This window comes from Podarcis bocagei (assembly GCF_964188305.1).
Source record: "Podarcis bocagei genome assembly, chromosome: 11".
NCBI lineage: Eukaryota > Metazoa > Chordata > Lepidosauria > Squamata > Lacertidae > Podarcis > Podarcis bocagei.
Window position 1 is genome coordinate 39,153,749 of NC_138136.1, and position 15,337 is coordinate 39,169,085.

Below are 15,337 nucleotides of genomic sequence, written 5' to 3' on the forward strand. Positions count from 1 at the left end.
CCGATTTAAGAACTTAGTCCTTAGATTGGTGGTAACAGATCCTTTCCCCTAACATCACATGATGTTAAGTAACTGACAGGTGGGTATAGTTTGCCCATGGCCTCATGACCAAATTCAGAGGCCCAGTGGGCTGGATGTTCCGCCACCTCAGTCCTAGAATCTTAACTACTAATATGCCCCATATATCAGAATCTGAAAAACCATATGCCACAATTATAGCAAGTCCAGTGGAGGTGTCTGGAACACTGTTTCATCTGTATTGGATGAGTTTCAGCTGCTTTGGCCTGAGAACACACATTGGTTGCTTTGAAAAATGCAGCTACAAGCTGCCCTCTTGAGCCTTGTCCATCTTGGCTTCTTAGAGCTAGTCAAAGGAGATTGACTGGGTGGGACCATTGTGTGATTATTGCTTCATTTGAGAATAGGGAGATACCCTCTGTCTTGAAGGACTTGAGAACTTCTCCAGACCCATAATGTGAAATAACTATTGCCCAATGGCAAATATCCTCTTTTGGGGCAAGGTGCTTGAGAAGGTGACAGCTGTCCACCTTAAGGCATGCTTGGAGGAAACTGATTATCTGAATCAATTTCAGTCTAGCTTCAGGCCTAGTTACAGCACTGAAACTGCCTTGGTTGCCCTTGTTGATGTTTGTCGGGAGAATGATGTTTTTCTTTTTGAGATTTCACAAAATTCTTTTAACCTTCTTACCTAAGTAGTGATTGCAACCAGGTTTTTGACATTTACTACAACACACATATTTGAAACCTGTTCCCTTTTGCTGTGATTTGCCTTACCCTTTGTGAAAGGGTGTGTCACAGGAAGAGGGCTATGTCTTGCAAATGCAGTTGAACTACACTCACTTGCACTACTAATCATGTGTAGTTGATGTATTGGGACAGAATGGGACTGGGAATTGATACTCAAAGACACCTTTGTTCACTTTACACAGCACACAACAATTTTTTAAATAAAAAAATACTTTAAAAGGCATGCACTGCTTTTCAAATGGGTTTCAAGGCAGCATACCACATAATACAAAAAACATAAAAAGTTCATTAAAATACAATGAAGCAGCAGACATGGAATCACTGAGCAGAAAAATAAATTAAGATCCAGTACAGTATATGCTTAGGCGGACATAAAATGTTTTTGCTCTAAAAATGAAGCCTCACAACTGTTTGGTACAGCACTATTTAAAACACACTGCATGTGCAAAGATGCCTGGTAACAAGGCAGCAGTCCTCAAGCATGTCACCAGTGCCACCCTCTGACTCAGGCCAACATCTTTTATATGAAATATGTAAGCAGAAATGGTACCTTTAAAATGTTGATATGAGGAAGATGGCCACAGAAGCTGTGTCATGCTGGGGCCTCACAAGAAAAAGTGGGCAGCAGAGGCCCAGAGCATAGGGATTGGCCAGAGAAGGAATAAGAGCAGAATCAATATATTTTTCCTGGAATTTGGAGCACCCATGTTATAACACCCTAGGGCCCATAACTTTGATACTTCTCATCATTCTGTGTAGCATTGTTGGGAAATACCAAGAGTTAAGACTGCTTATAAAATCCTGAGTCAACTCTCTTGTATGCATGCATGATGTAATGGTCTATAATTCCTATTCTCTTGAGAATGAACATTATGCTATGGTCTTTAATTATCACATATAATTGCATTTTAATCACTGTTTCTGCCATGTACTTCCTGTGTTGATAGAGGGTGATTCTCAACCCACACGTGGCCCCTTTGGCTCTGTGTTCTTCATTTGTTTAGTCTTGTTGATGAGCTGAAGGAAAGTTTGTGTTACTGAAGGGTAACACAGCTGCATTTATGACTGACAGCAGGGGGGCTCTGATAATAAAGGATGCTTTAAAATTTTAGGCAACAAACAAAATAAAATAATGTGACTCACTAGCCCTTATGACAAACAAAAAATAATCTGAATTTTTAGTGAGCTTTGGTACTTGTAAAATGTTGAGGAAGGTGGTCTTATATTAGTGACTCTTGGTGAGAAAAATGGGCAGTGAGTTGTAGTTCTCGTGGAGAGACTACGGAAAACGTGTGCAGGGAATAAGAAACACAAACATTGATCTAGGTCGTGAAATATGCTTGTCTGTCAGGTAATTCTAACGGAAAGGGGAATTTATTTTCACTGAGCATATAAATATATATGGCTAAATTAAAAATCAAAATGTTTGGCATCTATCTGTCTCAGGAGACAATGGAAGAGTTCACCTTTGGTACAAAAATTGAAATAAATTAACCAATATCTGTGCCAAATCCTTCATTCAGGCTCACATTATAGGAAGAAGAATGTTAAGGGCTGTATGTGGTGGGGATCTTGGGAAGCTGGAGAATCTTGTTGTGGTCTGCCCTTCTTGTAGTACCACAAGCCAGGCATTGTATTCTGGTGGGAACAACACAGAGCTACAGGTAGGGGACCAGCTGGATAGCTTTGACAAAGGGAAGGTCAGTGGCACTTGTTTGATTTGGTATTGCAAATCATTGTGACCTCATCCATCACTCTGGAACAGCATGCAGAATAGTTTTTGTGGGGAGGGGAGACAAAACTAAAGGAGTAGAGCAATAAGGATTTCCTTGCTCAAGTCTATATCCCTGGGCAACAAATTAGAAGGGCCAGATGTGAGACTTGCTGATGCAAGTAGAGATGGACAGAAGCCAAGCTAGAAATTCTGACTGTAAACATTTGCTGTAAGACCTATGGCCTGATGAACGAAGTGAATGACCCATAGGAAAGTGCATCTTTTCTTGGCAGCGACCCGAAATAGCAGCAACATCCAAAAGTTCGACCAATAATATTGTTGCTCTTGGGAAAAAATATATGGCTAAATGACCAGGATCTGGGAGCACTTACCAGTGGTAGGATGGTAGAACAAGCCAAACTAATGAACTGCGAATGATCTTTGGTCATTAACTTAGGTACAGGAAACAGGAATCTAGTGAGGGTCAGCTTTACCTGCCCCAGGGAAGCAATAGAGCCAGTTTAGAACTTAGAAAGGCTTCATAGTCAAGTGGGGGTGTGCTGTACCTCTGCTAGAGTTCATGGCTTTGCACCTGGCATTCCAATCAGTTCCATAAATTGTCTCTAAACCTATCATTCAGAGGCAGAGAACGCCAGATGCAAATTGCCACTCATCTTTAGTTAACTTCCCTCTGAGCAGTATCTGAACTTCTGTAGTTCTGCTTCATAAAGCAGTAAAAGAGAATTGAACACAGACAGGACAGCAGATCAAAACTCCAAGAGTTAATTAGAAAAATGCCTGCCAGAATCAGTGAGGTGATGGAAGGTCTTAAGGAGCTAATAGAAAGGCATCAAGGAGCATTTCACAACCTGGGTACAGCCATGAAAAAGGTTTTCTTTCATATCCCCACCAAACATAGCTCAGATATAGTTTTCCTGGCTGATTGGAGGGGAACAGACAAGTTTATATCAGAGGAGACAGCGCCTCATTCTCCTAGTGCCGGTATGAAGGCAGGGAAGCAGCTGGCACTTCTAAATGTGCTCTGTGCACAGAAATGTTTACCCCAGCCCATTTTCATATGTCCCCCCATCTTCATTGCTGACATTGTTGACTGCAACGCATGACCTTTCTGTTAAGAAAGGATTTTTAGTATAATTTTACTTACATTGTTTTAACATTTTCATTGTTTTGTTTTGACTACAAGTAGATGCACATTCTCAAGTCTCAGGCAGCTGTTAAGTATTAGCACAAAATATTTGGAGACCAGCATTTTGAGAGAAACAAAACAAAATCACAATTTTTATGCTGTGTAAGGGCCAACCATTTATAATGTGGCCATTTCCTAAAAACTTTAAAATGTGTACTTGTCACTGCAGATGCAACAACTTTCATGTGCAGTATTTTTTTTGATAACATTTGTGGTTTCATGGGTTTTTATGAACTGTATAATTTGAAATGCCGAACTCATTTTTCTGCAACCAATGGTCAATGAGAATTTTGCATGAATAAAGTATGCAGGATACAGTCTTGTAAAACAGTAATAATGAGATCAGAAATTATATATTATTTTGCCGGAAGATATGGTATTTTGCTTGTCCCAGATTTTTCTTTTGACTATTGACACATCATGCTCTCTTCATCCCAGCTGAAATCAATGTAGACTTTTAAGTTTAGACTTAAATGGGAGTGCAAAATATCCCCCAGTATTTGTGTACAAGTCATGGGTATGGAGTTCAGCTTACTAAACTTGAATATGGTCCAGGGATGCTTTGCAGAGCACTATGCTGACAGGAAAGGGTGGAATTAGTGTGGCCATTGATATTAATAGGATGATACAGTAGTGGATGTACTACTATATGTATTTACTGTTCTCAGCATTGCTCTCCTCCCTTCTCCTCATACTCAGGTGTGTGCAGCACAGGGTCGCTCAGAAGTTGTTCAGCCTCCTGGATTTAGGCCTCGCTGTCTTCTGAGGAGGCCTTGACCTAAGTTCCATCTCCTGGAAGGACTAAGCTCTAGAAGGAGCATGACATTTACAGTTACAGTCCTGATGCTCAGGAACTTTCTTCCAAGAGTGGGTCATTCAGCCTTGGCCTTGCTTGGCATGGGAAGGAAAATAATCCTTCTGCCCAAGCACCAGGCACCCAACAATTTTGGACATGGCTGGATAGGGGAGCTGTTGGCAAGTGGCTGGCATCTCCTGACTGGAGCTATGCACTAGTCTTCCTGAAGAGCAGGGACTTATCAGGATGCATCCTTTGGCCTTTGAGGAGTTTGGGAAGGGTTGGCATAGTGATTGTTAGGTTCTGCTCTGCTGACTGAACCTTCACTAACCTCCTCAGCGGCTCTAGAACATAGCCTAGTGAACCTCCGAGGTCTTTAGCTCCACAGGGTAAAAAGAGATCCTTTTCCTGTCATTGGCTATCTTCCCTCATGGGCTCTCACTTTGGACAACCCATACAAAATGAAAACTAAAGAAGACTGATGCATTTGGATGTCTGAGGATGTTGAAAATTCTGTCTGTCTAATCAATTTTTTTAAAAATTAATATTGACTGAAACTAATTTTCAATGTTATCTATGCTTTCCAGGTAAAGAAATGGACAACAGTTGTTTGCTATTCACTTTAACTCCTCATTGACATGTGAAGGACTTATTTTTTAATTACTTTTGGACTGAAAATGTCTGCAGACATAGAAAAAAGTATATTATTCCAAAACGCCTATCAAGAAGTGGAACCACAAATAGCTAATCCTGAAGAAATATAATAAATCTTGGTTATGGTGCAGTGCTGGAGTGGAGTTAAAGCTGTAGCACATAGGTAGCCCACTTCCTCTAAATTATGGAAATTTTGTGGAAGATGTTGACCTGGATTTTGTGCTTAATTATGGTTTTGTCAGAATTTCACGGTGACAACAGGCTTTCGTATAGTTCTCAAGGTAGGGTTCCAACTTTTTAAGCTACCGTCTTTTGTCACTTATTTCAGTTAATTAGTTTTCTTTAACATTTATATTAATATTCATTGTGAGAGACCACAAGGGATTTATGGTGTAAAATTTTTAGTTATTCTCTGTGGGAGTAAAATTGGAATATACGTTTTTAATTTTATTATTTAAGCATTGTGTATAGCTGTTAACACATTAGGCTCCATTAGCAAATTGAAAAGTCAGTATTTTAATGTATTACTTCATAATAAAGAAATTACCAAATTAAAATATTGTTGAAGTAACTGAAATAATTTATTTAGAACAAAAAAAATTTGAAGTTTTTGCTTTTTGGCTGTTCATTAAAAATGTGAAATCTACATGCTGAAATCTAGGGCCCTGTGTGCACTGCAATATATATCTTCAGTACCACTTTGTGCAAGTTCTCCCATTAATTTAAATGGAAATAGCAGCTGGTATAGGCCTACTTCTTCAATGCAAGTTAAAATAGGAATCCTTTCTGGCAGTGGGAGCTGTGCATGGACTGAAGCTTGTGCATCCTTATCTGATTGTTGAATCAGGGCACTAACCCAGCTTGTGCTCTTTTAAAATTAGTGGAGCTGTATCCTTTGACATTTACAACATGATTCTTTCCATACTAATCATTTTTTCTATTGCTGATAGATAGGTAGATATTTACTTATCTTTTTCAAATGGCACATCATGAAATAGGCAAATCATGAAATAGGCCAGACATTTAGCTAACACAAAATGGATGAGTGGAATGTATATTTTAAGAACGGATTAATATTTTTTTCTGTTAGAAAGTTGGTATTTTCTTTAGTAAAGTCATTTAGTGTATTAATATGTTCACATGAACATGAATTTTGATGGTGCTTGCATATAGCAAAATGTGGATAATGTACTACTCCTTCTTGTGTCCTGTTATATTTTCTTCTCTTTTATGGCCATTTCTTGGACTGATTTACCATGCGGTTTCAAAGAGGAATTCCTGTCTTACCTTGAACACTACCAACTAACAATCCCAATAAGGGTTGATCATAATGGAGCCTTCCTCAGCTTTACTGTGAAAAATACTAAGCCCTCCAGGAGAAAGAAGAGGAGTACTGAACATTATGACCAAGAACTGGCAGTATCTAAATTATTTTTTAAACTTTCTGCCTATGGCAAGCACTTTCATTTAAACCTGACTCTCAACACAGATTTGGTCTCCAAACACTTCACAGTAGAATACTGGGGGAAAGATGGGCCTCAGTGGAAACATGACTTTTTAGACAACTGTCATTACACGGGATATTTACATGGCCAGCATGGTACAACTAAAGTAGCGTTAAGCAACTGCAACGGTCTGGTAAGTTCACGTTATGTATTCTAGCATGTTGGTATTCTTGAGTCTTTAAATTTACAGCATCTCTCCGTTCACGCTATTATATCTCTATTATTATTATTATTACTACTACTACTACTACTACTACTACTATTTGGATTATGGCCATATAACGGGCATATGTTTGAACAGGGGGGCTTGAGGGCTGTCTATAGGGAAGAGGCTCCTGATGGATGTTAGCTCTAACACAAAGGGTGATCCCATTAGGACAGGGCTGGGTGCGTCATTAAATGACAAAGGACACAGGTAGTAGCTGTGAGCAGGCCTTCCAATATAGTCTTCTTGTTGCATAGTTGCAAGACAGTCACAGAGAGTCCATAGCTAATCAGAACTCACACCAGATGACTGAGGTGTTCACTGCGGGGAAAGCTGGAAACTTCTCCTAGGAAATTTAATCCCGTTCTGGAGGAAGATGCTTGCTGAAGCAAGCCGTTTTGTTAATTAATGGCCAAATGGAGGCTTAGAGATAGGCTTGCATTAGATATGGCAATGGCTGTGGGAACTAATTAGGCTTGCAGTTATGTTGCAGATAATGCAAAGGTTCAGTATCATCCATGACTGCTGCTATGAAAGGAGGATTGGCTTAAACCAGGCTTCCTCAACCTTGGCCCTCCAGATGTTTTGAGACTACAATTCCTATCATCCCTGACCACTGGTCCTGCTAGCTAGGGATCACGGGAGTTGTAGGCCAAAAACATCTGGAGGGCCAAGATTGAGGAAGCCTGCTTTAAACCATCTCTGCTTCTTCTGATTTATGTGCATTTAGTGTATCTTTCATCTTTTTTGGAAGCCACCCAGAGTGGCTGGGGAAACCCAGCCAGATGGGCGGGGTACAAATAATAAATTATTATTAATATTATTATTATTATTATTATTATTATTATTATGCATTGGCATTGCACTCATTGCCCAGAGCAAAGCTGAAATAGGCACATAAGTTTTGAGGCATTTCAGTTACACCACGCTTCTCAGTAACACCACTTCATTGGTTGCTGGTGTCACAGGGAATAGGCAAGCAGAGTGGTATCCAACGTAGCTGTTCCATTTACACAAGGTCTTCCCCTTGCACAGCAGAACTTCCCCTATCTCCTCCCCGTGTGCTCCCCATGCCCCCCCATCTGCTCTGGAACATTGGAGAAAACCCCAGAACAGATGGCAAGGGATTTTCTGGCAATTCTGGGGGAAGAACAACATGAAGACTGCTGCTTCAATACTCTGAAAATGCAATAATCCCACAAACTCCAGGGAAAGCCATACCTTAGTGGTAGAGTATATGTTTTGTATACAGGAGGCCCCAGGTTCTAAACTCAGCATCTCCTGGTAGAACTGGGAGAGTCTCCTGTTTGTAATCCTGGAGAGCTACTACCAGTCAGTGCAGCAAAAATTGAACTAGATGGACTGACTCAGTATATGGCAAGCATCCTATGTTCCTATGAAATGCCTGCATTGGATGAGCAAAAAACATACAATGGTGCAAATAAAACAAACAAAAACCTACAGTTGAAAATACCATTCAAAAAACAACAACTTCTAATTAGTGGACAGGAATTGTAATCAGTTTTAGAAATCTGCATTGACATCTAATTTAGACAACTGACCAGCGCAGGTACTGTAGTGGCTTTTTGATTATGTAATGATTATAATATGAAATTGGTTTAACAGGAATAAAAGTATATTTTTTTAGTGGGTGGGATAGTTTAAACTTCTCTTAAGAAAACACTAAGTACGTAAAAGTACAATTTTCTGATGTTAGCCCATCTGATTAACCAGTTGGAAAAAATGCTTTTGGTTGACAAATGTGAAGAATATGGAGTAAGCAGAACCATTGCAGTATCAATTGTGATAAATCATAGCAAAAGGTGTACAGTCCAAGCCTACACAGTACTTTTGTAAGCTGTCCAGCTGTTGATTGGATTCTGGGTTGTTTTAGCAGTAAGTCTTATATGGAAAAAGACATGTACAGTTGTACTGTAATTCAAGCCTAAAAATAACTGTAGAGTAGTCGGTTACAAAATTATGAAAGAGTACACCATGTTTGGAAACCAACACACTATTCATTACTGTAGTAAATCTTAAAGTGTATCATCTATGATATGTGGAGATTGTTTCTCTATTCTACATAGAGACACCAGCCATAACTGGGTATCAGTTGCACTTAGGTGTCACAAGGTCTCATTAACTTTCTAGAAATAGGATTAGTGATTGGAATTCCTTGGTGTTGGAAATGGGCATGTGTCTATTGAATTGGCCCTTGTTTGCCTGCAAGGTCAGTCAGCAGGCACACAGCTTTCTTTAGCTTTCTCTATCACTACTCACAGGCAGGTAGTAACTCCTCACAACAGGATTAACAGACTGTGATTTACAGGTCCTTACAGACCAGGACCTGGATAATCTGTTATAGTTAGGTTTGGAAGGGAAGAGGAGAAAGCAAAAAAAAAGTCTGATCTTGTAGCCCAATTCTAAAGACTGCCAGTTCCAGAGAGCTCACACATTAGGCATATACAGTGGATGCTCGGGTTGCGAACGTGATCCGTGTGGGATGCATGTCCGCAACCCACAATGTTGTGCCTGTGCATGCGCAGGTTGCGATTTAGCGCTTCTGTGCACGCGCGACCGCTGAAACCCGGAAGCAACCTGTTCCAGTACTTCCGGGTTTCGGCGGTCTGTAACCTGAAAAAACGCAACCTGAAGTGTCTGTAACCCAAGGTATGACTGTACTAGGCAAACAAAATGGTACACTGTTTCTTTTGAAGAACTGAGGGCCCATTCAGACTTCTGCTTGTCCCACCACTTTCCCCCAGGAGTACATGATCTTTACCACTGAATTGGAGCCTAATAAATTATTATTATTAATAAATAATTATTATTCAGGAAGAGGGCCTTCTCGGTAGTGGCGCCTGCCCTGTGGAACGCCCTCCCATCAGATGCCAGGGAAATAAACAACTATCCAACTTTTAGAAGACACCTGAAGGCAGCCCTGTTTAGGGAAGTTTTTAATGTTTGAAGTTTTATTCTGTTTTTAATGTTCTGTTGAAATATGTCCAGAGTGGCTAGGTAAACCCATTCAGAGGGGTTGGGTAGAAATAATAAATTATTATTATTATTGGTGCTGGAGGAGCCAGCTCAGAAACTGGCTTAAGCTGAAGTGATTCCCCAGAAAGAGGCTCTTTGCTGACAGGAGGGACCAGCTCTGGTAGCATCTCTTTAGGACAGTGGTGGCCAAACTTGGCCCTCCAGCTGTTTTGGGACTACAGTTCCCATCATCACTGACCACTGGTCCTGTTGGCTAGGGATTATGGGAGTTGTAGTCCTGAAACAGCTGGAGGGCCGAGTTTGGCCACCACTGCTTTAGGAGGTGCCTGACTAGAGTTGTCCTATGTCATAGGGGTAGGGCACCTCTTTGATAGCCTGCTTGAACCTTCAGCTCCTGACTCTCTTGATCACTGGTGTCAAGGATGAAGAACAATGGGCTTCCTCCCGGGGAGTACTAAAACAGGGCTGAATAAAGCTTTCACAGCTCTTCCTACCGATACATCTTCATTTTGGACCTTAGGCATTTTTCTGTAACCAATTATCATTTTAAAACAGTGCTACTGGTTACTCTTAGATTCTCATTCCTTTCATTTATTTTGGCTGATTGTGAACATCCCGACTTTGGTTATTAATATTGTCATGTCTCTTGAGGTACGAGAGATGAATTAAAATTATTGTTTTGTAAAACTGGTGCAGTGAGATGCTGAAATTCATACATTAGTTCAGATTTCGTTGTGTTGCTAGCCACAGACAGTCCTGGTGTGCTTAATTTCAGCGGTTAATCCTGTGAGATAGAGTATAACTGGCCTCTTGTCTCACTAGTGTGTGCATGCATGAAACAAGGGAGCAAGTGGCTAGAAAAACAAAAAACAAATAGTACATTTTTATCCATTAGCATCCCTAGGGGAAAGTATGCTCACACAATCCTTTGTCACCCAAAAATATCACAGGGGCTAAGTAAAATTGCCACTTCTGAAGACCAGAAGCATTCAGCTTGAGGTAGACCTTCCTGAACTGGGGTACATGGGCTCTCTCTGCATCCTTTTTGTTAAAAAAACAAATGAACTACCCTATATATCTCTCCATATATATTTATAAACATTCCCTGAGAACTCCACATAATGTAAAAACATGAGAGCTGCCTTTGAGGCAATAACTGCCAGTCCTTCATCCTGCATACTGTGGGTGCTTCAAGCAGGTGGGGGGATGGGCGAGAATTTTAAACCTGCTAACTGTCATATTGTGAGGATAATATTAATCCTTGGAATTCATTTACTGAACTCCCCACCATTGCTACTAAAATTACTTTTGGCACTTGAAAAGCTGGGGCGAGGAACCTAAACATTAAGAGGCTATTTTACTTTTCAAAGGGAAAAGGGTATAAAGGAGAAAATCTATAATGGCTCTTAACAAATGAGAAAAGTGCAATGTTTCCCCAAAAGAAGACTAAGCTAACGTCATTTTGCCCCTCATCCACCCCCATCCTCCAACACGTGGAAGCAGGTTTATGCTGTGGAAACTAGAAATTACAGTTTGAATGACCAACTTTAGAAATTTTTTATTTTATTGGTAGGCTGTTCTAGAATATTAACTACACATAATGGAGGCTTCAAGAAGCTGTCAGAGAATTGTCTGGAAAGAGAATGTGGAGGCCATTGGTTAGTACATATATGTAATAGATGAAGTCACTTTTAAAAGTCAGTAGTTAGCAAAGAATAGTACCTTCTCATGACATGAAGTGCATAGGGAAAAGGGAGTTGTCGTTCCAGATGCCTATTAAAAATGGTACAAGTTTTTGGTTTTTTTAGGCTAGGCCTATGTCTAGCATAAGGGTGAGATGAATAACAGTAAAATCCTATATATGTTTCCACAGAACTAACTCCTATGTAGGTGTGCATAGGATTGTAAACCTAAATCTTATTTTTTCACTCTGTGAACCGAAACCTGTATTTGTGTTAAATAACATCTCACCATAGTGAGAGAACAGTTGGAATGTGAGAGGAATTGTATATTCTCCACTCATAAGGCGGCATAGGCAAATAGTGTTTTTTTAAAAAAAAAAAAAGTCTGCACGGTACTACTGATAAAGTTATAAAGAATGCAAGTAGGACATGGAAAATGTCATTTTATTTATTACTGAAGATATTTAGGTAATAGCAACGTAGAGCTGGATGTCTCTCAGGAGTTTGTCCGCATTCACTTATTAAGGCGTTTGTTTAACGTATTTGTATACTGCTTATCAAATAGATTTCCCAAAATAGTTTATGTAAGATCGTTACAAAAATAAGCACTGTTTTTTAAAAGAAAAGTTACAATAAAATGTTTGAGCATTTCTTGACTTTTAATATCAACATTGCACTGCTCAGTGTTTTTCTTATAGTATTTGGATTCTGGCTTTTTATTGTCATTTCTACATTTTAGCTTTGTTATTTTATGGTTTTTTTACTTTGTAAAACTTTTTTATATTAAGCAGTTGATAGATTGATTAAATCAATAAGGAATAATTGATTAAATCAATAAGGAATAAAGATAACTGTTTGTTAGAAGAAGCTGTAATTGCTTCTTCTCCACTCCTCTGAAGGGCAAAATAGTTCTGCAGAGACCCATCCTTGTGGTGACAGTGGGAGGAGAGGTGCCACCACTGGGATGGTGGGAACTCACCAGTTTGTTTCTTCTCCATTCCCCTTTGCAATAGTAGCAGTAATAGTAATAATAGTAATGATGATGATACCACAACTGCATTTAGAGGCATGGAAGACAATTTTAAAAGTTTGTAGCATTCAAACATGTGAAAAAGGTGAATTTTCAAATCTGCCATCCTTTGAAGTAAGTTCTATTGAAATACTGTATTGGCCCGAATAGAAGCCACACTTTCCCCCCAAATTCTGACTGGAAAGTAAAAGTGCGGCTTATATTCGGAACTGAGCACTGTACAACCGCCTCCCGACACTACTACCCTGAACTGTAGTTTCCCCAAGATGGCGCTCAGTTTTGAGCACACTGGCTCTCGCTTTCGAGCATGCTGCACACCCGCCTCCCAGCACTACTGCCCTGGGCAGGGGGCAGTCAGTTCTGGCTTGGGGAGGGAGTGCTGGGAGGTGGGTGCGCTTCGAAGCGAGCACTGGTGCCAGCCACCCCCGTGCCCCCTGTTCAGGGCGGTAGTGCCAGGAGGTGGGCAGCAACTGCAAATAAGCCTTGAATTTTAAAAGTGTGGCTTATTTGCGGATGTGTCTTATATTCGGACCAATACGGTAAGTGGAATTTTACATTGTAGTAAATTATTTAACAATTGCAGTTAATTTTTAAAAGGCTTGACAAATTTGATGACTATGCTTGTTGCCACTTTTGATCTGAAAAGAAGAAAAGTGTTTGGAAAACCAGAATCAAATAATATTATGTTCTGCTTCCTATAGGCTACTAAGCTAGCAAATGAATGTAGGATCAAGCAAATAATCCATTCAGAATTTTATACTTGTTTGCTAGAAGCAAAATTAGATATTATAATGTTTTTCTCTACTAATAGTGTTGATTTTAATGGTCAATATATAGACAGGAAGTATTAGATTAAGCAGGGAGGCTAGACACAACCTGAGATATTTTAATAAGTCGGGGGTGGAAAGACCTTTAAGCTCTGGACTTCATTTTACCTTCCACCACAAGCTAGGATAATCAGCATTCTCAGAGGTTTAGTTAACATAGTCCCTCATTCACAGATGAGGGTTGTTTATTGGAGCCCAACTCTTTTACTTCTTTGATGGGAAATCCTTTTGAACTTCTGGCCATCTGCCACCTTCAATAGTTTTAATACAGTGTTGTTATCCCTTACTTTAGCTCAGGGGTTCCCAGACTGGTATGTGAGCTTTATTCAGGTGGCCCATGGCGTGTCTGTAAAAATAAGATTAAAAAATCATACAGCCTGTAGCACAGCACATTACAATTTCTACAACAGGCAGAAAAATCATTAACTGGTCCACCAAAAGCCTCAGCTATTTTCAAGTGTTCCATGGGAGGGTGAGGGTGAGGAATTTGGGAACTATTGCTTTAGCTAAAGAAGTTTCATTGCACCAGACTAACCTTCCAGTCACCTGCAATTTTTCCTGGTAGGCAGTTACACAAAGTATTATCTGCAGTTGCACACATTTCTACAGTAGCTGCAGAAGTCATGAACTTAGCATGGGACTTTTCTGTTATTTATGCCATCTGCGACTGTCTGTGAATAGAACATAGTGGGATGGCACTGGTGCTACTTCTTTACCACATATATGGGAATCTACTGTTCATGGGCAAGTCAAAAACACTCATGTTGTAGATTTATCCAGAAGATCCTGCCTGTGATAGACTGTGATAGTACATTCCCATATGTCTGATTGCGTTGAATATCCATTCAAAGAACCACAGATTACAGGTAAACAGCTTTGTTTACTGCAAAATAGCAAGTCTCTCTTGGTATTATTGCAAGTTTAGATTAATTATGAGTTTACTGTGGAAACTGTGTGGGAGTTCTTCCTGCATTTTGATGATCTGCTAATCCGCTCAGAGTTGGTGGCTCGTATTTAAAATGTTTTTATGAGCAATATAAATAGCATGAATACATTTTATTGGTCTTTGCTTACATGAAGGTCGTGTGTAGTGTTAGGTTTCAGCATCTGGATAAAAACAGAATATTTCAATAATAATTGCTTTGACTCAATCTTGTAATTTAAAATGTATTTTTTAGTGCATAATGTGATATTAACCATTTGTATTACAATATGTGCCACTACAACATCTGTGTGTCATTGGTTGAAGTTTTACTCCGAATGGTTTGACTGGAACAATTTTGTTTGGGTGTAATTGTTATGAGTATAACTATATTCAAGCATGACTTTTTGTTTTTATAATTTTACATAATTTGCACTGAGACTTCTTGCTTTGTCACCACAACTATATAAATCTAGATGAATATATTTATTGAGAGCAGCTTTAAATGTTAATTACATATGTTAGAACAGCAATGTTATTATTTCCTGCATGTTTTCCCAAGGAGGTGTGCACAACATGTCTCCATGTAAGGATATTATTTAGAGAAATGTGTGAGGGTTTACTCTTAATCTTAATTGTATACACATAGGGTTGGATCCAAACATAGACATGCTTAGTTTGGATCCCCTGAAATCAATTAGGACTAAGTACCACCAATTTCGGGATGCAGGTGGTGCTGTGGGTTAAACAACAGAGCCTAGGACTTGCCGATCAAAAGGTCAGCGGTTCGAATCCCTACGACGGGGTGAGCTCCCATTGCTCGGTCCCTGCTCCTGCCAACCTAGCAGTTCAAAAGCACGTCAAAGTGCAAGTAGGTAAATAGGTACTGCTCCGGCGGCAAGGTAAACGGAATGCAGTTCGAAAGCACGTCAAAGTGCAAGTAGATAAATAGGTACCGCTCCGGCGGGAAGGCAAACGGAATGCATTGCCCACTGCTGCCACCACTATTGCAGTATCAGCAATGGCCGTG

The 15,337-nt window shown here is 39.8% G+C and overlaps 1 protein-coding gene across 13 annotated transcripts in view; it reads left to right on the forward strand.

Moving 5' to 3' along the window:
• The window catches only part of ADAMTS6 (ADAM metallopeptidase with thrombospondin type 1 motif 6), a 125,604-nt gene that overhangs the window by 8,089 nt on the left and 102,178 nt on the right, over positions 1–15,337 (forward strand). For 7 of the 13 annotated variants that reach the window (XR_014012840.1, XM_081212696.1, XM_081212695.1 and 4 more), the window contains exons 2-3: positions 5,073–5,420; positions 6,410–6,777. The exons of 1 other annotated variant lie outside the window; for it this stretch is intronic. Coding sequence is in view for 7 of the 12 variants with exons in the window: in XM_081212696.1 (XP_081068822.1) it covers positions 5,324–5,420; positions 6,410–6,777 (465 nt within the window). In the remaining 5 variants the exon portion in view is untranslated. Of the gene's footprint in view, positions 1–5,072; positions 5,421–6,409; positions 6,778–10,069; positions 10,846–11,034; positions 11,509–11,540; positions 12,068–15,337 lie in introns of those variants that run through there. 5 more of the 13 variants (XM_081212690.1, XM_081212697.1, XM_081212688.1 and 2 more) reach the window with 5 other exon arrangements.